The 27,819-nt window shown below is 35.4% G+C and overlaps 1 protein-coding gene across 1 annotated transcript in view; it reads left to right on the top strand.

The window, feature by feature from the left end:
* Positions 1–27,819, top strand: part of LOC130230614 (protein unc-80 homolog) — a 116,043-nt gene that overhangs the window by 46,697 nt on the left and 41,527 nt on the right. The window contains exons 26-43 of the mRNA XM_056459727.1: positions 2,527–2,707; positions 3,913–4,125; positions 4,729–4,761; positions 4,925–5,025; positions 6,753–6,953; positions 13,071–13,178; positions 13,279–13,417; positions 16,394–16,575; positions 18,024–18,155; positions 18,285–18,471; positions 21,701–21,829; positions 22,837–22,980; positions 23,078–23,178; positions 23,262–23,348; positions 25,308–25,491; positions 25,574–25,668; positions 26,875–26,964; positions 27,060–27,161. Of these exons, the coding sequence (XP_056315702.1) occupies positions 2,527–2,707; positions 3,913–4,125; positions 4,729–4,761; positions 4,925–5,025; positions 6,753–6,953; positions 13,071–13,178; positions 13,279–13,417; positions 16,394–16,575; positions 18,024–18,155; positions 18,285–18,471; positions 21,701–21,829; positions 22,837–22,980; positions 23,078–23,178; positions 23,262–23,348; positions 25,308–25,491; positions 25,574–25,668; positions 26,875–26,964; positions 27,060–27,161 (2,409 nt within the window). The remainder of the gene's footprint in view (positions 1–2,526; positions 2,708–3,912; positions 4,126–4,728; positions 4,762–4,924; positions 5,026–6,752; positions 6,954–13,070; positions 13,179–13,278; positions 13,418–16,393; positions 16,576–18,023; positions 18,156–18,284; positions 18,472–21,700; positions 21,830–22,836; positions 22,981–23,077; positions 23,179–23,261; positions 23,349–25,307; positions 25,492–25,573; positions 25,669–26,874; positions 26,965–27,059; positions 27,162–27,819) is intronic.

The following is a 27,819-nucleotide window of genomic DNA, read 5'->3' as shown; positions in this document are numbered from 1 at the left end:
TTGAAATAAAATATAAACATTTAGTTATTAAACAAATCAATCTAAACGAAAACAATAAATGTTGTCTTGGCTAAAATAAGTTTAAAAATGGGAATTAATTCCCAGCAAGGGCATAACCTTGTCTTAAACATTGGAAAGACTAATTGTTTGTTTGTTTTTTTAAGCATCAAATAATTGTCCGATGAGTTCTAGTTCTCATTTTAATTGGGAAATAGTCATTTTGAAATAATTATTTAAAATAACGTTTAAATATTCACTCTTATTTGTATGGCCATCGCAAACCGTATCTTGTCTCGTCATATTCAGTTAGGATTACATGAGGCATGTAAATAATATATAAATTCAGTTCAAACAGCTGAGATAAAAAGCTGTAGTGTGCTTCACTCATTATTATGAGTAAATCCATTAAAGTTATTTGTTGAAAATTTTTAGCAACATGGTTGTAAATCTATACATACAATATATAATATTAAAGGTCCTGTGAAGTGCTTTGAAATATACATTTTTATTCAATGTTTGACGTAATCTCAACCCAAACATGAAGAGAGGGTAGGACAAAGAGTAGCTCCTACCCTTTAAATAAAACAGCCAAAAGTGTTTTGTTTTATCACATATCTGCCAGTGAGAGTGGTTGAGCTCAAGTGCATCAAATGAAAAGCAATTGAGAAGCGTCTTGAAGGGGGCGGGACATACATACTAGACAGCATTTGATTGGTTATGATTTGATAAGAAACTGTAGTGTGAGGTGACGCGAATAAAACCGTTGATCCATTTGGCCGGAAGTGACAAACTATAAGCTTAACATGTTTATATCAGTTTTATATATTCTAAATGCGAATTTTGTCATTGTTTTGGAGCACACTAGCTTATAGATATCCTAAATATGAATAACACTGATACTAACCTCTAAAAAACTTTATTTTAATTTCACAGGACCTTTAAAGCTCACCCCTAAATGATTTTTATTAACTACTCACCCTCATGCTGTTCCAATCCCATGAGATCTTTGTTCATCTATAGAACACAAATTAAGGGTGCTTTCACACCAGTGGATCGATTCTCTTGTTCCAAAACAGGGATTAACTTTGTTTCATTGTTGCTCTTTCTTCTTGGTGCGGTTCGCTTTCACACGACAAAGTTTCTAAATGGACCAAAAGAGCTAAAAACAAGTCACTTGCAAGTAAACTCTCCTCACATTGGTCAGAGTTTCACGGTTTATTTTTCAGAGTCCTGCTCAGCTGTCATGAGTCCTTATTTTAATTTATGATGATGAGCAATAAGAAATTATAAGAGAAAAGCTGCGCTTTAATTTTGAATTGTGACACCCACAGACGTCGACACAAAATATAAATCAGAGGTAAGACTTTCTCATATATAGCAGTTGGCTTATGCATTATAGGCTTTACATTATAGAGAGAAATAACAGATAAACCAAGACTGCTGTTCGGTCAATTTTCCTTATGGATAAAAGCTCTCGTTAACAGTTCAGTATGCTTTTACTTTCGTATTTTACATGAAACGCACATTTACTAGTAGGAATGACATCCCACCCTACTCATAATTTTCTCTTCATATAGCCATATATGCCTATTACATATCCATAATACACTGTGATATAGCCGGGCTCGGATCGTATTGCTTTCTCACTACAATTGATCCGCTCTAGAATTTGTTTCAATCAAGCCGAGACCGCGTCATTTAGGCAATCTCGGACCGATTGATTTGGCGGTCATCTGGCGATTGCTGGATTCACATATGCCAAATGAACCACGCTAACTAGGGAAACGAGACGGGTTCCAAAACAAAAGTCTAGGTGTGAAAGTACCACTACGATGTTTTAAATTAAATCAAATCAGATAGTTTTTTTCATCCTTCACAACAGAAAAGGAACCAAAATTAGTGTCAAAACATTCCATGAGGCTTCAGTGGTATCGTACGAAGCTCCAAGAACACTGTTGTACACCAAAAAACACACCAAAAAACTGTAAAAATTACTTTGTTCATCAGGATGTGCATTTACTGTGATCTTTACTGTGAATAAATCTGACATTTTGCCATTACTATCAGTAGTGCAACACACAAGCATCCTATTGCCTGTAGTAAATGAGCACCCTAATCAGATGCGGAAGACATTAATCATGTTTACATTTTTACCTTTCCTTTTTTTCTGCTCACAAAAGTGTTTCTGGAGCTTCGTATGAATACAGTTGAACCACTGAAGTCATCTGGAATGTTTTGAGAATGTTTTTGGTTGCTTTTCTGGACTCTAAATATCTCGTGTCTGTTGCTATCTATGAAGAATGGATGTAAAGAGCTCTTGGTATTTCATCCAAAATATCTTAGTTTGGGTTCTGAAGATGAATAAAAGTCTCAATGGATTGGAACGATATGAGGGTAAGCATTTAATAACAGAATTTTCATTTTTAGTTGAACTATATTAGATTTAGCCAATAGCTTGTGCTGCTCCCAATCTGATGTGGTGTGGTCAACACTGTGCTTACCAGACTGTTCTTCTGGCTCTTTCAGGATTTAGAGAGCTGTCGTTTACGTCTGGACCCTGAGCTTGGCCGTCACCGCTACGAGAGAAAGATTAGTTTCGCAGGAATTCTGGACGATGAAGATGGACACGATTCTCTGAATAGCAGCAGCCACACTCTGAAGTCTGACACCGGCTGTGAGGAGAAGAAATCATCACAAGAGCCACTGGGTAGCTAAAAGAAATAACTATATACATCAATTCATTAGCAGCAGTGTGAGCCAGTGGCTGAAATTGATGCTGAAATATTGTTTTCATAATATAAAATGTTATTCTAAATTTGGGCTATAGGTTTTACTATTGTTGCTACAATCGATGTTCCATTTGGACCAAAACAAATGAGATTGTACAAATGATTTGTACCTGGCAACTCTGTGTGTGTGTGTGTGTGCGTGCGTGTTTGTGTGTGTGTGAGAGTGTACTGGATTTGGGGATTTACAAGTACAGTTTTTTTGTATAATGACATGGGTATAACATAATTTTACTCTGTTACGGTGGTTTTCGAGGACATGCCCGAAGTCCTTGTTAGTGAAAAAGTTTCAATATCATACTTATTGGGGTCTTTTGACATTGAAATTTTGCCAAAGGTTTACTGCTAGGGTTGGGTTTAAGGGTAGCAGTGGCGTATGGCCATATAATAAGCATATTTTTTACTCTATAAATTATATTATGCCTAAGAAGAGTCTCTGTAAACCACCAATACCAACGTGTGTGTGTGTGTGTGTGTGTGGTCCTAGTATTCATCAAATTTTCCCACAAATATAGCAATACCAGAGTAATTTCTGACTTTGTGGGGACCGTGTTTGACCTTGTGGGGTTCATAAATGTTACAAAATGAAGTATTTTAAAAATGTAAAACTGCTAAATGTTTTGCATTGGGTTTAGGGGTATGCTTGGAAAAGAGGACAGTGTACACACTCTATATAGTATAAAAATCCTCACCTCTATGGGAAGTCCCCAGAAAGCATTAAAATCCAAAATGTGTGTTTGTGTAAGCGGAGGGGAAGCCTAATCAGCCTAATCTAAACATGGAACAATGGTGAATATCTTCTTGTTTATGTTCTTTATTTTTTATTTGTTCTTTCTTTATTTGCTTGCCATTTTATTTATTTATTTATTTATTTTATTTTTTTCTTTAGACATGATGAACAAGTACTTAGAAATAATCAAATTCTCTAATAGTGAGCCTAATCCATTTTGTAATGTTAGAATAGACAGAGTCTGTTTTTTACACAATACTTTAACAATAAATGTAGCACCCCCAGTTTTTCTGATGCACACGCAGAGCCTGTTTTCTGGCTGTGCTGGTGATGTACATGTACATTTGATTATGATGGATTAGTCTAATTGGTCATTTTGTTTTCTTTCCTTCCTAGCTCCAATTAGGAAGATCCGTATCGGTGGCTCTCGTTTGCTACAGATTAAAGGAGCGAGGAGTTTCCGGATAAAGAAAGGGGGCTCTTTGTCTTCAATCCGCCGAGCAGGGAGTCTGAAAAGCACTAAGATGTCCAGACAGGACTCCGAGTCTGAGAACGATGTGGAGTCTGAACGGCTGCTCTCCCAGAGTAGAGACACTGTCACTGATATAGGTCAGACAGTCCTTCTTTAATACTGCATGAATATAGTTCATCTTGACCTTTATGTGTCTGAAGAATTTAGGGTTTAATTTGTTGATGTAATTATTAGGGTGATAGCCCAATGCAAAGCACAATAACATAATGGACTGTGTGAATAATGTCTTTTTTATAAAATAAAATATTAAAAAATTGTTTTGCTGATCGAACAGATACAATTTTTTTAAATAAACATTTAATAAAAGTTATTTTATAAAAGTTATTAATAAAAGTCAATATTTGTTTAGTGATATTGAATTGTCATTGTTTAAAAGCTTTGAAGTAATATATACTGTATGTTTCTCTATATAGTGATTTAGGTAAAGGGGGTGAATTATTATTTTTTAAATTTAAGAAAATCTGTTGTACCAAGTATTAATGCCTATGTCAGACTGTTGTTGTATTTTCCTTTCAGTCTAACCCTTTTAATTACTTTTCTTTGAGCCTTTTTAGCTTGATGTGCATTTGAGTATATGATCGTATGAATATTTAAGTCATATTTGCTCTGTAGAGAAGAGATACATCTTAAATATTTTTTGTGTGTGTGTTGTTTGTTTTGTTTTTGTTTTTTTGTTTAAGCTCTGCCCACATCCAAAACAGAAACAAATACCGGTAATTTTGTCATTGCCACAGATACATATACTACACCAATATGCTTGTGCAGATATTGGACTTGCTGCATGCCTATAGTAGTTATGCAGTGAACAAAAACTTGACAGCACAGAAAAGTACCTTATTTTCAGGAGTAAAATGTGTGCATTTGTTATTTACTTAGGGAGCCCGTGGAGTGCTAGTGAACCTAGCATTGAACCAGAGGGACAAGGCAGCACAGGGGGTGTTGAGGATAACTACCATCGCAACATGTCATGGCTGCACGTAAGTATTAATACTCAGAATTTTTTCTTTTTGAGGGAAATGCTCTCATTTTACAAGTCCCCTAGTGTTAAGAAATTGTGTTTTGCAATTATTGAATCCATTTTAGCTTAGCTTAGCATAAGTCATTGAATCAGATTAGATCATTAGCATCCCACTCTGAAAAAAATAATCATAAAAAGTTTAGATGATTTTCAAGAGACTTCCATTTTCAAGGTGCCGTACCATGGCTGCAACAGGCACAATTATACCAACTCTTTACCTATCTTTTGAGAATTTTCAGGCACTGTGCAATATCATTGTGTTGCTGCAGCCATGGAGTGGCAGCAACATTCCTCGATTATTATGTCGGAATGAAATTATAGTTCCTAGCCACATAAAATAGTAACATAAAATCTTTTTTGTTGGTCTTATTACACACTGTGTGCTCAATTGTAATGATCTAGGTGCAAAGTCTAAAGTGCATGTGCAAAAAAAAGCATTAAGGTCATGTCCAAATACACTTTTGATATTTTAAGGACTGAAAAATACAGTTTTGCATCGCAGCGCATGGTCTAGCAGGGTTGTGCTTATTCTCTTAAGGAGTTTTGGGTGTGTTTTGAGCATAACGTGCATTAAACCAATCTCTCCCATTCCCTTTAAGAGTCAGTTGTGTCACGCCATGGCGCATTTGCCATTTACATGGTGACTTTGTAAGTGGAAAAACTGAATGCTTCACTACCGAGAAAACAGTTAAACAGACCATCTGCAGCATTAGGATAAAGAATAAGCCTCCTCCATTCAACCTTTTTACTTTCTCTTTGCTTTACTTTTACTATTTACTTTGCTCCTTTACTTTCGTGGATAAGGAAACGTTGTTGTACACACTCCACTGAAGTTCTAATTTACAGCAAATGAATAAATAAACAATAATTACAAAGTGTGGTCAAAAAATTGAGTTGTATTCAAACACGTCCTATTCTTATGTCTCATTTGGTGACGCATACGTCTCAAAAAATCTAAACTTGTTTTTATTCAAACAAATATAAATATGCATCTAATAAATAATACTGATAATAATAATAACATTATACAAATGCAAATTGTCATGAATAAACTGAAAAAAGTTTATATGTAAAGATATTTGTGTGTTGCTGTACATCCTGTGTGTATTAAGCAATGTGTTAGCGTTTGGACTGTATAGGTGCATACTGTAACTAATGCGCTCTGCGCTGGACTTTAGACCTGCTTTTATTTGGTCAATGGCGCGGTCAGTTATAGTTTCTTAAAATAGTGACATGCCAACAATGTCCCTTAGCACACGTCCTTTTTAGACAGGAACACCCATGAGTCCACAAAGTAGCGCAAATGGATTTGCTATTTAAACAACGTGATGTGAAATTTAGGGTTGCGCTGGTCTAAAAATGGCATCAAATCGCACCAAACATGTCTTGTGGCTTATTGCACCAAGTGTATGATAGGGCCCTGTAACTAAGAAGAATCAAGATTTAAATAGGATTTCTTTTTTAGTTTGAGTTGCTAATGATCTGATTGAACAATTTGTGCTAAGCTAAGCTAAAGGTTCTCCTACCAGACAGAGAGATTGGCTGAATGGTTTTAAAAAATGGTAAAACTCAACTGTTTAACTCTAGGGAAGTGGTAAAATGAGCCTGTTTCCAAAATAAGTGGAGTGTCTATAAGATAAATGTCTCTGATATTATTTTCACATGCTCCTCTTTCTCAACTTCCAGATCATGATTTTGCTGTGCAACCAGCAGAGTTTCATCTGCACTCATGTGGATTACTGTCACCCTCGCTGCTATCAGCGCCACAGCCGTTCCTGCGCCCGGCTCGTCCGTGCCATCAAACTTTTATATGGAGAGACAGTGGACAGCATGAAAGAGAACAGCGCCACCGGAAATATCAGTGGCCGTCCCAAGAAGAGCAAAGAGGTGATTACATAACATTAATTTCCCAGACCTCCCATTAGCAAAGCTCTGAACATATACAAGTTCACCACATGCTGTTTTCTAATGGATTTTGTTGAGAGCATCTAAGTGACACTTGATTCCCATTTTCACCTCAAATTAATGGACATTTGAGGCAAAAATCAAATTATACTGCCTCTTAAAGATAATACTGCCTCTTACGCTCCACTTTTATATGGAAATAGGCATATTTTACAAGTCCCCTAGAGTTAAATCGTTTTTTGAGTTTTACTGATGTCTGGGTCTTTTAGCTTAGTATAGTTTAGTATAAATCATTGAATCGAATTAGACCATGAGCATCTCTCTCAAAAATGTTGAAAACCAGTTCAGATAATGTTCCTGTTTAAAGCTTGATTATTCTGTAGTTACGTCTTATTTTAAGACCAATGCTAATGGTCTAATCCGGTTTAATGATTTATGCTATAATTGCTTCTACTAGACCCAGAGATCTGCTGAATGAATTTAAAAATTGTAAAACTCATCTGTTTAACTCTACATTTAACGACTTTTAAAATAAGCCTATTTACAAAAAAAGTGTATTTTTCCTTTATAGTCATCAAGCTATGTGTTTAAAAAGATAGCGGTGCCAGTGTAAATCCTTCTTTTTTAATATTTAGAACACATTTTGTAGTTAAGCAATATTGCACAAGCAAGAGAGTTTTTTTCTGAATATTAGCCTGATTGCAAATATATTAGCGATTGATATACTGTACATACATAGTTACTTCAACAAACAAAAGATTTATATAAGGTGACAAAAGTTTGAGATGTTGATCTGTTTCATGATTAAAAGACAATATGAGCCATATCTCCAAACAGTACAGTGAATGAATCTATAGATATATACACTAGATATCGCATACAGAGCCTGAGCATGCGTTAATAACGCCGCCACATTTGTACAGTGCTCTCAGGACAAATGTCATTCAACCGCACTAGATCCTGGACTTTAGCGATGTGTACGGGTGTAGTAACAAGCAAACAAAGAAAACAAAGCACAAAGTCAGAACATTTCATAGGTAAGATTTCGTTTTTTTACATTTTTGTTTGTTATGAACTTTTATGCTCAACAAGTAACGTTATTAATGGTGATACAGTCTCTTACTGCACTGACCATAAGGCCAAGTAGCACCAACTTGCACTAAATACCAGGGTTATGTTAGTTTTGTTGAATAAAATAAGCGTAAAATGTAAATTAAATATGACAACAAGACGCTGCAGTGCCAGAAACTTGTATTATTGTCAACTTAGTGAACGAGTCGTTCATAACAGAGATTCATTCACAAACGAATCGCTCCCTCCGCCCTCCGTTAGAATTAGAAGTGAAAGCAGGACAGGGGGTGTGTTTCAGGACATGGATTAGATCAAATTAAATAGGGAGGGAGGATAATACAATACCATGCACACAAACACACACTCTTTATCAACAATGGCCGTGCGGTCACTGATCCATTGATGCAGAAAAGTGATGTAAAAATACAATTTTCGTAATTTAAAAAAATATTTGCATACTAACCACTGGGGAAACTCCCGATCATAGATATATGTATATATGTGTACATCTCTGGCTTTGGGTGACCACAGTCCTCCACTGCACCTTGGTCCCGCATTCATTTCAAAGGAACGCTACCCTGTACTAAAATGGCGGTTCTATTGATGCATTCCTTCCAATAGACAACAACAGGGTAGGCGACATCTAATGTAAATATCTATGGAATGAATCTAGCCTTTGAACAAATCACTTGAATGTGAATGTGTTCAATTAATTATTCACTTTTTTCTTGAATATATCAGTCTGTTTAAACAAAATGAACTGATTCATTGGCTCATTTAAATTTTGATCCCAATTTGCTGCAGTTGATCCCAATTTACAAACTGTCCATCTTACAGTACATAATGTTCGAAAATAGTATTATATATATGAAATAGAATTTTACCTAATGCAATCCAATTTTTCATCTGAATAGCTGCAACTGACGGAACCTAGTGCCTCTTAGTTCATTTCATTTAGGCATATAGAAACAATGAAAAGTGCTTGGATCCTCAAAACAGAATGTCTGTCGCTCAATCTTGGCTCATTTGCAAACTCTGTAGTAATTTGCTGTTGATTGGTAAGAAAGAAATCAGACCCAATATACCTGCAAACCAAGCTTCACAATGTTTGATGATTTATTACATACAAAAAAATCAGATGAGAGTTTATCTGGGCATGATACATTTTGGTCCATTTATAAGTCTGTTTCTGAACAAAGTTAATATTTTACAGTTTTAAAGAGCCCCGATTATGCATTAAAAAGGTGATAATTTGGTTTGGGGGATTTCCAACAACAGTCTAATATACATGCAAGGTCAAAAAACACTTTTATTTTCTTATAATATGCATTTATTTTTACCTAATTATCCCAATGACTACCATATGATTTGTTCAGCGATTCATTTATTCCCAAACCCCTCCTTAGCGTGATGCTGCTAACATGCGCTGATTGGTCTGATGAGCCAGTGTGTTGTGATTAGTTGACTTAGTTTAGTGCGAGACGAGATCCGAGAAGTGCAGAGTGGATGTGTGAGCCCAATGCAGAAGTTCATTAAAACAGTGCAGTTAAACACCAGCATATTCCTCTGCTCTTAACTATAAGTAAAAACAACGACACACATTTAGTATTAATGCATACAGTGGCAAAAGCTGAACTATTTTGAATCTTGACCACGGCACGTGTGTAGGAACAGCTGACGGTGGCCATAGCAACGACAAATTGCAGAGGATCACAAGTTCTCAAATGTGTTTAAATCTGTAAAGAAAGCGGCACACGTTGCATTTTCAACATGGTTTTAGATGCGATAAAGAGTTAACCAGATATAGCACAAGCCGCGTGGAGCTATCACAAGTAACAAAAGATAATTAAATACACATTTTGCAAAAAACACGTCTCCCATTTATACAAAAGATTAGTAAATGGTACTGTACAAAATACAGATCACGTTAAAGGAAAATGGGAACTAGAACTAAATACCATAATTGAGGATGAGGTCTGGATTGAGTTATGTGAAGGATGTCATAAAGGAATTAGTAGTCAGTTATGGAAAGAATTTGATTGGAAAGTAAAAATGAGGTACTTTATACTCCTTTTGTAATTTCTACACATGTAAAGGGACCATCTGTTGCTTTGTGTTGGAGAAAATGTGGTAAAATTGGAGATAATACCCACATTTTTTGGGACTGTCCTGAGATTCAAGAATTTTGGAAAAATGTTAAAAAAGAAATAGATAAGATATTAGATATAGAAATACCCCTCGGTCCAGTTATGTGCTTACTGGGAGCACTGTCCAAAGAAATGTTTTATGAAGAAACAAAATTTGTCCTAAGGATATTATTACTGGTTGCAAAAAAAATGATAACAGTACATTGGATGGAGGAAAATTCTCCAAAGGTGGCTCAGTGGATTCAGTGACTTAAACAGGTCTATATAATGGAAAAAATGACTGCATGTCTACAAATGAAGATTGATATTTTTCTGAAGAGGTGGAACAGTATTACGGCATATTTAGATATGTATATTTAGAGGTTACTTACCCTGTCACCACTGTAATTTCAGGTAACTACAACGTAACACAATGTAACTTCATGTACAAATGTATCCCCTGAAAGTAATTATGATGGCAATACCTTTTATTTATTTATTTATTTGTTTGTTTGTTTGTTTATTTATTTTTTATTATTTTCTTTTAATATATTTTTTTATAATTAAATTTTTTTTTATGTATTCCCTTATCTGTAAGGGGTTAAATTGTTGGGGAAGGGGTTGTTCTGTAAAAAATATATTGAAGTAAAAAAAGAATTTTAAAAAAATACACATTTTGCAAGCTAGAGAAAACAAGGAGGAAACCATTTTAATCGCGCTTACTTACACTTGTGAAATGGAGGAAGGAACTGGTCTGTGAACTGTGTACTGTGAAGTTCCTGTCAAGTTCTGACAGAGTCCCATACATCAATAGTCTTTTCTGATCCTTCCTTTAACAAACGGCTGATGAATCCCCCGTTGCAAGCATGTAGATTGCTGAAGCACTCGTCAGAAAAATGGCAGGAACACAGCACAAGGCTGTTGTTGTAATGCTGAGGTATTTTTACAAAAATTAATTTCCACCACTGACTCTTCACAGCCTCATCTTTGGGTAGGGAAAATAACATTAACTTTCACTCAAACTTCAGAGCACAGCGTCTTTGCGACATGATTCGACCAGGATCTCCTACAGTGTTTGTCTTCCTCTTTTTCTTTCTACAGTGTTTGTGGGTGGGGCCGGGGTTTCAATTTTCCTGGGTTTGCGCTTGCAACAAATGGGTGGGACTTGAGTTCCGTATTAACATCACACCAACAGGGCTAAAGATTTGTTACCCTGACGATTCATTTAAACCACTTTGAGTCGACTCTTTTATAGATGTGTCTTTTATAAACACGGTGCACTTTCAGGTTTAAGTCTAGCTGGATATTTCAAGTCACTTAGAGCTGTTACACACTGCATAGAAGGTCATTTCAAAAACCCATAATAGGGGCTCTTTAAAATGCCCTTAGTGTGTTTAGTGTCATATTGAAACATCTTTTTTTTCATCTTTTGATATTTGTATATTACAAATTAAATGTTTGCAAATGTTTTTATATATTTATTCATGCTACCTTGGAACTGAATTAAACAACATGACTAACTCACTGTGCCCAAAACAGACATGAGGGACATAGTGCATTAACAAAAATTATGTAAAAATAATGAAGCCCATTTTAAACAATGGAATCATCATGTCCGTATTGGATGCCGTTCAGCAGTGCTTAATTTGTGAATTGCGAGGTCCCGGGACCAATCGGGGTAACGGATCCGGCATGCTACCTGAGGATGTAGGTGTCGCGCACGAAAGTGGAGAGCCGGCAAGTTTAGAGCCGGGGCGGGGGTTGGTTGTCGTGGATGAAAGTGAAGAGGGTTGGGGAGTCGCGGAACAAACTGAAAATGAACAGAGGACGGGGGAGGAGGGCGGTTGAGGAGGGGGATTGGTAAAATGAGATGCCAGATTTCAGAGGTGCCGGATCCAGATCCGGATCCTGCGTGTTCCAGCACAAATTAAGCCCTACTCTTCAGTAAACTAATACCTCATTCTATATATACCTATTATTGTGAATGTTTGGCTCAAGACACCAAAACTGTTGTGAAATTCTAAGATGAGCCAAAAACCAGGGAGAACTTTCAGGTATCTTCAAAGCAGAATCCTTTAATAAGAAGAACTCGGCGTTGCTGTGGCGTCATCGAGCGTCACTAGTTTAAATAAATTTTTACAGACATTGATGCATTTGGGTGGAGACAGTCTAAAACAAAGCATGCAAATGAAGTGTTGTTGTCTGCAGGGTAAATACCTTTCCAGCCCTGATCTCATCAGCATATAAGTACCCATTCACGATACATTTTAGCATGAAAACAAAGTGTGCAAATAATGTTCTGGAGACAGAAACCGTTCGGCCAGTTGACCAGCCTGAAATTGTTACTTTGCCATTTGTTAGACAATAGACACAGCTGTGCTTTGAAACTGACAATTTGCATTACTTTGGAGACAGTCAGTGCTCAGGAAACCAAGAGATTTTAAGGTCTGTCACACCCAAGGTCTGTTAGAGTTTTGAATGACTTGAGCTAATTAAAAACCAAAGAATATAACTTTTCAGTTATATATAGATTATTGCTAATTTAGAACTAGATTTTATAAATTTATATTCCCACATTATTTATGTTGTATTTATCATTTGTGGTACATGCTGTATAACCAGTTAGTCTATTGTAGCCAGCTTTGAACTTGAACTTGAAACAGCTTTAAAGTGATGAGCCTTTAGTATTTCTTAAGTAATTCTTTAGTATTTATTGTAATCTAAATAAAAACATTACATATGCCACTTCCGGTGGTTCATTCCACTGTGACCCCAGATTAATAAAGGGACTAAGCCGAAAAGAAAATGATTGAATGAATATGCCACTTCAGATGCAGCCATGTGCAAGCCAAAAATAAAAAGCTGCTTTGACAATATTCAATAAGCTATGTTTTTCTTCAAGTGTTCAGATAAATCCTGTCTCCGGACCCCATCGATGAAAAGACGCCCTACTGACAGCAGCGCAGAAGGGAAAAAAGACACCGGCATGCTTAAATACATCCGAAACCAGGTCTGTCCTTGCTACCCACTACTGTTGGATAAGCTATTGCTGTTATTAGAAGTATAATGAGCTGTGTGTGAAAGTGTCCTGCTGTGTCCTATTCCTTTAGGTGATGACCCTGTCTCCAGCTCCACTGTCCTTGCTCATAAAAGCAGCCCCCATCCTGACGGAGGACATGTATGGAGACATCCTGCCTGCGGCCTGGGAGCTCCTGATGAGTGTGGATGAACATATGGCTGCAGCTGCAGGTCTGTCTGCTTAAAAAATCCATCCCTTGCTGGGAGATCTATTTATTTTGCTTTTGAAATGTAGCTCTTCATTTTTGACTACAAATTTTTACAGCTAAGGGGTTTTGTTCATATTTAAGTGTTTGGAATTGGACTTTATAATTGGGTTATAATTTGATTGATTATGCAAACCTTAGTGAGTAGTCACCATAGTGATTTGTTTAGGCACCAATAAATGCATTCAAATTGTATCATATCCTGTACATTGTTGTAGTTTAAAAAGTTTTACCTGCTCACAAGGCTTTTGTGACATCACTTTATTTCTAATTATAACAAATTTAGCATTTGTACTGTCACATGGCCTATAAATACTTTATAAAATTTTGCCATGCTGTTTTTTGCATACTGTATTGTAGGGAAGTCAGGGTTCTAACGGTCAAAGAATTTCTGGAATATCATAGAATTTTAAAAGGGCTACTCTAGATATTACTCTAGATACTCTAGAATGTCAGGATTGTTTTTGTCCAAGCCGTGGAATATCATGGATTTTTGTTTCTCATTTTTAAATTTGCTTCCCATTTATCGGAATGTATTTTTTCTATGCCATGTTTTTATCATGCTGTGTTTCTTGTGTTGTCATTAAGCTTAGGCTATTTTCACTGCTACTTTATTCTATTCGCACTTATTAACCTGCAATCACTACAATGCAGTCATTAGACCCATTAATTACTGTATATTGCTCTGTTTTTTACTCTGCTCAACCAGTCCCTTCTGGATTCTGTGGGAAAGGTTTCTGATTATTACAGCTTAAAATTTGTGGCAATATTTGCTGCATTGGTTGGGTTGTTTTGCTGTGAAATATGCATAAGTTTACATATCACGTTATTAATTAATTCAATATATTTATGTCCTTACTTTTTTGACCTCAAAAACCATTGATCTCTATAACTTAAATAAAGTGAACACTGATAGAAACAAAGAGAGAAATCATTTCCCTCTTAACTTCATAAAGCCTACTACATCATATTTTCAATTCAATTCAATTCACCTTTATTTGTATAGCGCTTTTACAATGTAGATTGTGTCAAAGCAGCTTCACATAAAAGGTCACAGTAAATAGGAGCAGTGTCGTTCAGTTTTTAGTGTTTAAGTTCAGTTCAGTTTAGCTCAGTTCAGTGTGGTTTAAAAATCACTACTGAGAGTCCAAACACTGAAGAGCAAGACCAACGATGCGCAGCTCTACAGATCCCGAACCATGCAAGCCAGTGGCGACAGCAGAGAGGGAAAAAAACTTCACTAACTGGCGAAAGTGAAGAAAAAAAACCTTGAGAGAAACCAGACTCTCACGATCATTTTAATTTCTCCGCTGGCCAAACGTCTTGTGCAGAGCTGCAGTCTCAGTGGCGGAGGCTGGAAGCTGGCCTCAGCGAAGACTCGTCTGTCCCTGGAGCGTCACAGGAATCAGTCTCATGTTCTCCACTCCTCCATGACCACCACAGTAGCTGCTGGTCATGGATATGGAAACCTGCAGGATACAGCCTGGTCCAGGATATGGAAACCTTATTTGATAGATGAATGATCTAAATGATCAAAATAAAAAAAAACTGTTGAAATCTATTTAACAATTCTTTGAGGAAAGTTAAAATGTTAAGATATCGCCACCTTAGAATTAAAAGGTTCTGTAGGGAGTATTTACAGTTTTAACCCAAAGAATGACTAGTCTGTCAGATGAAGAAGAGTCGGAGTCAGAGATTCAAATAATTAAATAAAGTTTACTGAAGTTTGCAGTCTGCCAAAACTGGTTAAAAACTGGTATAATCTACATTCAGGCAGTTATATCCTTACTACACACAGTCTATCTTAAATAAAAAGTCACTTTAGACATTTTAGATAGTATTAACTCATAGAAATAACAACAGAAACAGTTTGTTTCCAGTCCTCAGCCCGTCCGTTTCACTCGAGGTCTCCGTGACCTCTGACCTAGTTTGGTTGCTCCTGAAAATTTTTAATAAAAATAATGAGAATGGATGATGAGAAAAGGATAAACGTTGATCCATGATTGGAAGGTAGAAATCTGAATCCTTCAGTTCTGTCTGATATTTTTGTCAAAATTGAGGTATTGACATATTCTTATTAAATGACAACTTATTTACATTATGGGATGTTTTTTTATGTTGTTTACATTTTAAGACTTTTTGTTTAATAAACAAATGTTACACAAATACTGTTTGCTATATGGAATGTAAAAACTTTGAAGCTCAATATCTCAAAATCATTCAGATGCAGATAGAACCTTGTAATTCCAAGGTGACGAAATGTAACATTTTGAATTTTACCGATGGAAAAAATGAACTTGGCCTTGTTCAAATACTGTAGCTCTGTAATGTAAATAATGTCACATGATGCATATAAAGCAGGTTACACACCTAAGGAGAAGCGCAGTGCAGTGTCATGTCTATAAAAGTACAAGGAATTAGCAATACTGGATAAGCACTTAATATATGCAAATATAATGTTATTTGTTGCAGATAGTGCAGAAGAAATTTTAACATATGTTTGAAGATTTGAACATATGTTCAATATTTGTCAAGGCTGGCCAATATCTGCAAGTAATCTGAGGCAATAAAAAAAAATTGCAATCTCCTTTAAATTTTGCACCTTGATTTTTGCTTTAAATTCATTTGGACATTCTGTCTGGAAATTCATCAGACAGCTGTCTGTTTTTCTACACATTTTAGGTCATCGTAATTCAACTTTTTAGTCAGGGAAACTCTGGGACTAGTCATGGAATTTGGCTTAGTGTGGAAACCCTGGGAATTATTCGATGTCATATACTACACCTTTTTTTTAGAAGTTGTCAGTAAACATTTTGGTTAGGCTACTGCCTTACAGAGTTGCTGCTTATGTAGAATTCTGCCATTTAAGACATTTAAGAATATAGTGTAAGGTCATCCATCCATTTCCATGTATATTCATTATAATGATGTAAACACACAGCTGCCCTGTTCCTGCTGTGCGCGGTGAAGGTGCCAGATGGAGTGACCGAGATGATGATGGCTGAATTTCAGCACCAAGAAGCATGTCAGAGAATTAACTCCATTTTGAAATTCTACACTGTCTGGAGATTCCGGTACCAAGTGTGGCCTCGAATGGAGGAGGGGGCCCAACAGATTTTCAAGGTATTACTGATACTAAAACTATTTGCAGTAAGAATATTTGACTGCAGTATTTCTGCAAATGTTTGTATGCATTTGGTCCTCTGATATTATTTTGCCTTAGATCATAGATTATACTTAAGTTTATACTATGAAAATGTTGAACACTTGATTTTGATTGGTTCTGGTTGATTTATAGGGAAATATTTCAGGCAGGTCTTGACTGCATTACAGTTCCATATCACAGTTTTTCAGTTACTACAAAAGCCCAAAACACACAAAAAACTGAAACCCACGAAAACACTCACCAAGCAAATACATATATTTAACTTCCTGATTAAAATCACTGTTTCTATTGACTTAATCAATACAATAGTGTTACAGCAGAAAAGCTACATTGAGTTTCTCAGTATTGAGGTAGGAACATCCCAGCAGGCACACAACATCGTAAGACGATAATATTACTTTAGATTTAGGTCATGTCATCAGGTGACCAAAATTCAATGTCTAGCCAGCTTCTAAGGACAACGCTATTTTGACCTCCAATCATGACGTCAAATTACTTTGATATTTGGTTGATTTTAGGTTGTGTTGAAAGTGACCAAAATCCAACGTCTGATAGATATTATAGTGGTAACGTCCTCACAACGTCAAGGTGTAACATGGTTAGACGTTGATAATTGGTTTATTGTAGGTTGATTTTAGGTTGGACGTTGTACATTGATGTCGGCCTGATGTTGGGTTTTGACATCAACCTGATTTTCATTTCCAAACAAAATACAACATCCCCATGTTGGCATCCTGTGTTTGCAGGGTTTGTTCTTCTGTAGCAATTATACTTACAGCTTCACTTTTAGTCGGTGAAAAGAAATCTGCTGTTGTCTTTTCTCATAAAGACAACTTTTCTCATTTCAAGAGAAAAAGACACACAGACTCTGATTCACACAAACTGATTACAGAATAAGTCTAAATAACAAAGACTCAAGCCTCCTTTACTAGCTCTAAAATGGTGTCTTACAATGGAGGCTTGGAATAGAGCAGTGGAGGCTTTGGATGGGACTGGATTGGATGTTTCTTTCTTTCTTTTATTATCTTTAGGTCAGGTAACTATGGTATAAGTGAAAAATGTTAAAACAGACATAGGGGTGTTGAAAAATAATGCAGATATGTTTAATTGCCCTCCACTATAGCTGGCCATTGTCAGTTATTTCTAACTCTACACTCAAAAAAGTTTTGTTACTCGTTTAAAATACTTATTTAAAATTAGCTGAATTAACACAAATATTGAGTTTTTTTGGGGACACCTTAATTGTTTATGTCCAATCCACTTAAATTTTTAAAAAACATTTCAGTTAACTTAATGAAATTGTTTTGGGACAACATGAAAGAAATGCATGGAACCCAGCATTTTTTACAGCGTGATATCATAAAAAAATATTAATTTCTCTCCCTCTATGCATATTGTTTCATAGATTCCACCACCAAGCATTAACTTCACCTTGCCCTCTCCTATCCTGGGAATGCCCTGTGTGCCCATATTTGACCCTCCATGGGTTCCTGTTAATGCAGGCACTGTTCCAGATGCAATCACTGAAGATCAGTCGGTACGATTTGATGGACCATCACACCAAACATATCCTGCCTAAGGCAAAATTGTCAAGTGCAAAATTTACAGAAGATGTTTCCCCATTAATCACTCATTCAGTTCTTTTTATCCACTCTGTGCGTTTCAGAAATCATTCTCGGCACGCGCAGTGTCCCGCTCTCATCAACGAGCAGAGCACATCCTGAAGAACATGCAGCAGGAGGAAGAGAAGAGGAGACTCGGGCGTGAGGCCAGCATCATTACGGCTATCCCTATCGCTCAGGAGGCCTGCTATGAGCCCACATGCAGCCCCCCGCCTGAGCAGGAGGAAGAGGGTGTGTCATTTCTGTACTATATCATGTCATAGATATATATTACTTTACTTGTAAGGTTCATTAGTTGATGTTAGTTAATGTATTTATTAACATTACAACAGTATATTTTTGTCATAGTTATTTATGCATTATTAAAATACTAATTCATGTTTGTTAACATTGTGAGTTAACATGAACTAACAATGAACAATTTTCATTAACTAAGATTTAAGGTCCTATGAAGCACTTTTAAATGTGAATTTTTATTCGATGTTTGATGTAATTTCAAAGAAAAATGAAGAGAGGGTTGGACATAGAGTAGCGCCTACCCTTTTAAAAAAACATCCAATAGCATTTTGTTTCAGTGAGAGTGGTTGAGATCAAGCACGTCAAATGAAAAGCAAATGAGAAGCATCTTGAAGGGGTGGGATTATTAGATACTAGAAAGCATTTGATTGGTCAAGATTTGATGAGAAACTGAAGTATGAGGTGACCTGAAAAAAACTGTTGATCGATTTAGACGGAAGTGACAAAAAATATATATTTTACTTTAACAAGCATGAATAAATACTGTAAAAAATGCTGGGTTCCACACAATTTATTTGTGTTGGGTCAAAATGAAGGAATTAAGTTAACTTATACGTTTTTACAAATACTGAAGGTGAATTGAACATAACACAATTAAGTTGTCCCAAAAAAAGCTAAAAAATTGCGTTGTTTCAGCCCATTTTAAATAAGGAGCTTGAAAAAACAGCAAACATAATTTTTTGAGTGTAATAAATATATTGTTCGTTGTTTGTTAATGTTAATAAATGCATTAACAAACATTAACAACCTCATTGCATTGTAAAGTGTTACCATTATATCTAATTTCCTGCACCTTTTCAGATGAAAATGTTCATTTTATTATGAAAACATATAGCAACATTTTATAATGCAAAACACAAAAATGTTAATTGGGACTGAGCTAAAAAAATGTATTGTTAAAGTCCTTGCGAAATCAAAATAACGTTTTTTTTTATTATTGTTTGTATCAGTATGTTATTTTTAAGAATATCTAAAGCTAGTGTGCTCCAAAACAGTAACATAATTCCCATTTAGAAAATAAAAATCCAAAGCTTGCAGTTTATCACTTAATGGAAAGATTTTGCCTCATACTTTACTTTGTGATCAAATCTTTTGACCAATCAAATGCTTTCTAGTGTCTGACATGTCCTGCCCCCTTCAAGATCCGGATCTAGTTTCTTCTTATGTTTTGTCTTTTCCAATTCATTTGTGACTGACTGTGTGTGTTGTGTGGTACTATCACACTGAGCAAAGTCTATATATATATATGGTGTAATATATTGTATTTTCATTTGTCAGATGTCCTTGTTACATGTTACATAAATTATGCATAATTTGATTTACTATCCCTAAACCTAACCCTTATTCTAACCATTTTCAAGTTCATATAATTAATTAATATTAATCAGTAGTTCAACAATTAATCACACTGTAATAATGACATCCTAAAAGGATAGTTGTGAAAACAAAAATATGTGTCATCATTTACTCAACCTTTACTTGTCCAAACCTATTTGAGGTTCTTTATTTCTATTGAATACCAAAGAAGATATTTAAAAAAAATGCTGGTAGCTCGTACCCATTGACATCCATATTCATTTATTCCTACTATGGAAGTAAATGTGTACCAGCATCCAGCATTCTTCAAATTCAAAATATCTTTTGTCTGTGTTCAACAGAAGAAAGAAACTCATAAAGGTATAAAGCCATAAGTAGGTAGAGTAAATTATGCGGTAATTTTTTGGCGAACTATCCTTTTAAAATAAAGTGTTATCAAATGTTCCTCTTAACTGCGCTAACCAACAGAAACTGCTTGCTTTGAAAGTGACTTTTGTGTGAGCTGTGCTTCATACATCACTATGCTATTAATAATGGACCTTTTTGCCAGCTAAATTTAGCTGAAAAACCACAAATGTGATCGGATGAAGGATTAAAACAATTAACAGCTGAAATATTTAACAAGGTTCCATTTCATTTCATTAAGTGAACATATTACAGTGTAATATTCCAAAATAAGACTTTTATGAAAGGGTGTTATTAAAAGTTATATTGGACTCAGCAGCAATGACAGCTTGTGTGTGTGAAGGCTGCACAGTCCTGTAAGTTTAAATGTGTTTACATAGAATGAAACAGGAGAATTCATTGTCAGAATGAGAGTGGAAAATGAAAATGAGTAGTTTAATTCAAGAATGATTGGTCAACATTGACTTCTACTTCCAGTTGATGATCACCATTGACTTCCATAGTATTTTTTCCCTACTATGCAAGTCAATGCTGGCTATCAAATGTTTAGAAAACACTTTTCAAAATATCCACTTTTGTGTTTACTAGAAGAAAGAAATTCATGCAGTTTTGGAACAAGTGGAAGGTGAACTATTCATATAAAAACGTTTTTTTTTACTTGTTAAATGATAAATATTATCTATATTAGTAAGGATTTACAAACTTTTATTTGACCATTTAAATGGCCCTTTTGGGTTGAAATATTAAAACGAATTATATTTGTGTGTCATTTTAAATGCAAATGAGCTGCAGCTCCCCACCCTTTACAGAAGAGGGTGGAGTCTTCACAGCTTGTGAAAAAAACTCCAGCAAAAAAAACCATCTAAAGCCTTGTCAGTGTAAACTCTTTAAAATGCAATTCTCTAACTGTGAAGACAGGAAGCATACACATAAAAAGACAGCTTATAGACAGGGCTCCAGCTGGGTTTTGGGACATTTTAAGGGAGTGGACTTTTTTAAGTTCACTGGTCAAATAGCAACACTATGGACTAAAGGACAATGATAGTGTCAAAAGCATAATAGGACCCTTCAGGAAATTAAAAAGGGATACGTGAAGGTAAATAAAAAAGTATGTATTAAAAAATTCTGCTATCATTTGCTCATCCTTTACTTATTCCAAATCTATTTAAGCTGCTTTCCTGCACACAAAATTTGATATTTTGAAAAATGCTAATAGCTGGTACCCATTGACTTCCATAGGAATATTTTTCCCTACTTTAGAAGTTGATGGGTACCAGCAACCAGCTTTCTTCAAAATATCTTCTTTTGTGTTCGGCAGAAAAAAGAAACTCATAAGGTTTAAAAGCACACAATGAAGATTAAATTATGTAGCTATGTTGCTTTTAACTGTGAACTTTTTCAAGTCTAACATAATAAGTGTTGTGGTCTTTTCTGTCAGTAGAAGATGTGGTGAACCTGACATCGCGTCGTCTCTCCGTCAGCCCATCCTGCGCCTCCAGTAACTCACACAGAAACTACTCCTTCCGCAGGGGTTCTGTGTGGTCAGTGCGGTCAGTGGTCAGTGCTGAAGGTAAATAACATTCACACTTGTCTGTTTTCTGCTGCATTCATTGACTAGTTCATTTTTATATCTATAAACACATTTCAGGATACCTCAAGGAACCATAAAACATTTATTCATATATATTGTTTTACAACATATTTATTAATTTTTCAGTTTGCATATTACTACAGGCCATACAGTATATAACAATGCAAACGTTTTACATCCCAAAGTCCCTCCCATCACTTCATCAAAATATGAAAATAAAATAGTAATAATAATAATAACAACAACATTAAAAAAAGATCATCAATAAATAAAGATAAAATAATAATAAATAAAGTAGTAATAGTAAAAAATAAATGGATAGCATATATATGAAATGAAATATATGAAATATGAAATATATATATGAAAATGAAAATGTCCTTGCTCTGTTAAACATCAATTGGGAGATATTTAAAAAAGAAAAAAAATTCAAAGGGGGGCTAATAATTCTGACTTCAACTATATTTATATATATGTATATATATATAACTGGAGAGGATCTGCAAGGAGGAATGGCAGAGCATCCCCAAATCCAGTTGTGAAAATTTGTTGAAACTTTCCCAAAAAGACTGTATTAGATCAAAAGGGTGCTTCTACTAAATACTAAACAAAGGGTCTGAATACTTGGAAGACCATGTGATAGTTTTGTTTTTCTTTTTTAATAAATCTGCAAAAATGTTAACAATTCTGTGTTTTTCTGTCAATATGGGTTGCTGTGTGTACATAGTTTGTTGTAACAGGTTACCAAGACATTATACATTAAGAAACTAGTAAATGATCTCCAGACATCTTCAAAAACATTGGGTTTTCTTTTGACAATATATGTGATATTTTCCATTGACATGTCTACGGCCATTTACTAATTGAGAGCAATTATTCGTTTGGCCTGTAAAATAAAACATTTATTCGTTTAAGCTGGTTGAATACATTGTTTTGTAAATGTGTTTTTACTTTATAAGACTTTACTTTATAATTTACTTTATAAGATGATGAGAACACGACAGAACTCACACCGACCCATCACATGCTACAGCCACCTCAAGCTGTTTTCCCACCATGCATCTGCGCTGCTGTGTTACCCATAGTGCACCTGATGGAAGATGGAGAAGTTCGGGAAGATGGAGTTGCAGGTAAACAGCAAAGAAAGATCATCTCACAAAGCATTTTATAAATGTTTTACCCGCTGCTTTTTTAACCCTCAGAATGCTTTGTTTTGTGTTTCCACAGTGTGTGCTGTTGCTCAGCAGGTATTATGGAACTGCCTTATTGAAGATCCAGCACTGGTTCTTAGACACTTTCTGGAGAAACTCACAGTCAGTAACAGACAGGTAAGATCACCTAAATCATCATGCTTTCAGAACAGATGAACATCTGCTGTTTTTTAATGAAACGTGACGGTGATTGTTCCCAGGATGAGCTGATGTACATGCTGAGGAAACTGCTGCTCAACATTGGGGATTTGCCTGCGCAGACCTCACATATTCTTTTCAACTATCTGGTGAGAGATAAACATGTTTTTTTCTGCTCAAATAATAAATTTTATAACTTAAATACTTTGGTTTATGTTAAAAAAACAACAACAATTTTTTTTCAATGAAAAATTTTTCTTATTGATATGTTGAATCTTATATATAGTGGAAGTATTCATAGAACTTCAATTTTTCCTTATTTTTGTACTTATACAGCCTTATTCCAAAATGGATTAAATTAAATTTTTTACTCAAAATTCTACACACAATATCCCATAATGACAATTTTAAAAAAGTTTTTTTTTTTAATTATTGCAAATTAATAATAAAAAAAACCCTGAAAAATCACATGTACATAAGTATTCACAGCCTTTGCCATGAAACTCTAAATTGAGCTCAGGTATATTCTGTTTCCACTGATCATTCTTGAGATGTTTCAGCAGCTTAATTGGAGTTTACCTGTGGTAAATCCAGTTGATTGGACATGATTTGAAATAGCATACACCTGTCTATATATAGTCTATATATATCCCAGGGTTGACCGTGCTTGACAAAGCACAAACCAAGCATGAAGACAAAGGAATTGTCTGTAGACCTCTGAGACAGGATTGTATCAAGGCACAAGGCTGGGGAAGGTTACAGAAAAATTTCTGCTGCTCTGAAAGTTCCAATGAGCACAGTGGAACCACTGTGGAACCACCAGGACTCCTCCTAGAGCTGGCCATCCATCTAAGCTGAGTGATCGAGGGAGAAGGGCCTTAGTCAAGGAGGTGATCAATAACCTGATGGTCACTCTGTCTGAGCTCCAGCGTTCTTCTGTGGAGAGAGGAGAACCTTACAGAAGGACAACCATCTGTCCAGCAATGCACCAATCAAGCCTGTATGGTTAAGTGGCCAGACGGAAGCCCGTCCTTAGAAAAGGGCACATAGCAGCCTGTCTAGAATTTGCCAAAAGGCATCCGAAACAAAATTCTCTGGTCTGATGAGACTAAAATTTAACTTCTTCGAGTGAATTACAGGCATTACGTTTGGAGAAAACCAGGCACCGCTTATCACCAGGCATCACCGGGCACCACATGCTGTGGGGATGTTTTTGATCAGCAGGAACTGGAAGACTAGTCAGGATAGAGGGAAAGATAAATGCAGCAATGTACAGAGACATCCTTAATGAAAACCTGCTTCAGAGAGCTCTTGACCTCAGACTGGGGCAACGGTTCATCTTCCAGCAGGATGACCCAAAGTACCGCCAAAATATCAATGGAGTGGCTTCACAACAACTTGGTAAATGTCCTTGATTGGCCCAGCCAGAGCCCAGACCTAAATCCTATTGAACATCTTTTGAGAGATCTTAAAACGGCTGTACACTGTCGCTTCCTATCCCACCTGATAGAGCTTGAGAGGTACTGCAAAGAGGAATGGGGTATTGTCACATTGTTATTATGGGGGATTGTGTGTAGAATTTTGAGGAAATAAATGAATTTAATCCATTTTGGAATAAGGCTGTAACATAAAAAATGTGGAAACTGGAAATGTGCACTGTAAGATTACTGAATGTGAAGAACTTTTTTCATAGCATTTTTGTCACGCTTCTAATAAAATAAAGATTACAGAAAATATGTATATTAAAGACATAAATTTAGTTTAAGTACATATTTATAATTTGCATTTAGTTTAATGCAATGTACTAAATAATAATACTACAAATAACTAAAACTACAAAAAATGGGTTACACTTTATTTTGAGGTGTTTGTTACATTGTAACTATTTATTTAACCACTGAGTGATATAAATTAAATACATGTACTTACTAAATGGTTATGGTTAGAATGTGGATTGGGTTTAGGGTTAGTTACGTGTAATTACACATATTCAACTGTAATTACATGGAACAAGTGTAACTAGGACATCTTAAAATAAAGTTTTACAAAATTATATATTGGTTATATTAATAAAATCATATTAAACAAATCTTTTCTTTTTGCACAAGGTGGGCTTGATCATGTATTTCGTAAGGACTCCCTGTGAGTGGGGCATGGATGCCATATCAGCCACATTGACCTTTCTGTGGGAGGTGGTGGGTTATGTGGAGGGGCTCTTTTTCAAAGACCTTAAACAAACCATGAAGAAGGAACAGTGTGAGGTCAAACTTCTGGTTACTGCCTCCATGCCAGGTTGCATATTTCAGCATATTCTACAAAAAAATGAGTAGTATTCGGTTTAAGTTCATAACTCAACCTGTAATTGTGTGTTTAGGAACCAAAACCCTGGTGGTTCATGGACAGAATGAGTGTGACATTCCCACTCAGTTACCAGTGCATGAAGATACCCAGTTTGAAGCGCTTCTGAAGGTTAGTGCCGTTACTACACTGTACAAAATGGCAGTGAAAAAAAGGAAAAATGCTACAGCAAAAATCTTTAACCTGGTTAACCATCTGTAACCTGACTTTCCCAGAATTCTTGGCATCACCCCTGCCGCACACTTCACTTTTTAATTTTTTTTAATATTACGTTACATTTGCAACATTTAGCAGATGCTTTTGTTCAAATCAACTTACAACTGAAGAGGCATGCAGCGATTCAACAAGAGCAAATACACTCAATAAGTGCTAATTATACAGATGAACTGTTTACAGATGAGAATTAAGTGCTAGAGTAAGGGGGGAGGGGTGTTTTTTATTTTGTTTTTATAGAGAGAAGAGTGTTTCTACAAGTGGTTTGTCAAGCCCACTCACCTGTGTGAAGCACACTTGATAAATGCACAATGTATTTTTTAAATATGGAGCAATTGTAAGAAAATGTCTGATGTAAGTGTGCATAAACTGGTGCAAGTGTCAGTTAAAGTGTCAGATAGATGAAAGAGTGGGTTTTCTACAGGTGGTTTATCAAGCCCACTCACCTGTGGGGGCACACTCAGAATTGCATAATGTTTTGAGGTTGTTGTGTGGTGTAATTGGGGGAGAGAAGACGGGGTCCTGGTTTTGTTCACAAGTGAAAGACGAGATGGGTTTTTAGTTGTTGTTTGAACTATATTATTGAATATTGCACGGTTCTTTTCCATTTTAGTTGTCTGTGAGGTTTTTTTAGTTGTTGTTTGAATGAAATTATTACTGTATATTAGTCTACCCTTTTTTGTTTTTTTCACGTTATTTATGTACATTACAGTTTTATGTTGCATCTAATTTTGATAAATAATGTTTATTTCTTAACTTTAGTGTCATGGGCGATACCATGATGGTGTTTATTAGCTGTGTTAGCAGTGTGTTTTTCTACTGTCAAAAAAGCTGTTTGGTTCATCATATGGCTTTCTCATCAAAACCTGCTTTTGGTGGTGTTTTTGTACAATATATAAATGTTAGTATGTCAAACTTGTATAAACATTATACATATACGAAATGTGGTAGCTTAGAAAAAAAATTTATTTCTATTTTAACTGTAAAATTATGGAAACCACAGCATGCTGTGTTTTTAATCATACATTTTATTTTTTTATTTAACTTTAGATTTGTTTTATATAGACATATCAGTTATCATATTTTGCTATATTTTCACACCAGGAGTGCTTAGAGTTCTTCAATATACCAGAGGCTCGGTCTGCTAACTACTTTCTGATGGATAAGCGTTGGAACCTAATCCACTATGCCAAGGTGTGTTGTGGTGGTAGACATTCAAAACATGCTTATTAAATATTCTCTATAGTAAACAAAGGATTGTTTGGCTGATTGGTGCATCTCTACAACAGACATATGTGAGAGACATCTACCCTTTCAGACGATCAGTGTCTCCTCAGCTCAACCTGGTTCATATGCTTCCAGAGAAGGGTCAGGAGCTCATTCAGAAACAGGTGAGTTTAATCTAAACCAATTTTAAACTTCGGCTTACATAATGGATCATTTGTATAAGATGAGAGGGACTTCACAGCTTTACCATTTGATTCAATTAGAGTTCATTTACTGGAGCACAATAATAAAGCTCAAATGAGAAAAACCAATAGTATTTTATATATACAGTTGAAGTCAGAATTATTGGCCCTCCTGAATTATTAGCCCCCTGTATATTTTACCCCAATTTCTGTTTAACAGGGTTTTTTTTCCAACACATTTCTAAGCATAATAGTTTTAATAACTCATTTCTAATAACTGATTTATTTTATCTTTGCCATGATGACAGTAAATAATATTTTACTAGACATTTTTTAAGATACTAGTATTCAGCTTATTCAGGTTAATTAAGCATAACAGTTGTTTGTTCTGTAGACAATCTGGAAAAAAAACTGTGTAAGGAGGCTAATAATATTGATCTTGAAATGGTTTTTTAAAAATTCAAAACTGCTTTTATTCTAGCCGAAATAAAACAAATAAGACTTTCTCCAGAAGAAAAAAATATAGGAAATACTGTGAAAAATTTCTTGCTCTGTAAACATCACTTGGGAAATATATATATATATATTTTTAAATCTCAAGAGGCCTAATAATTTTGACTTCAACTGCATATGATTTTTT

The sequence above is a fragment of the Danio aesculapii genome, chromosome 6 (assembly GCF_903798145.1).
Source record: "Danio aesculapii chromosome 6, fDanAes4.1, whole genome shotgun sequence".
NCBI lineage: Eukaryota > Metazoa > Chordata > Actinopteri > Cypriniformes > Danionidae > Danio > Danio aesculapii.
Note: the sequence above shows the minus strand (reverse complement) of the source record. Positions and strands in the feature narration are given on the sequence as shown.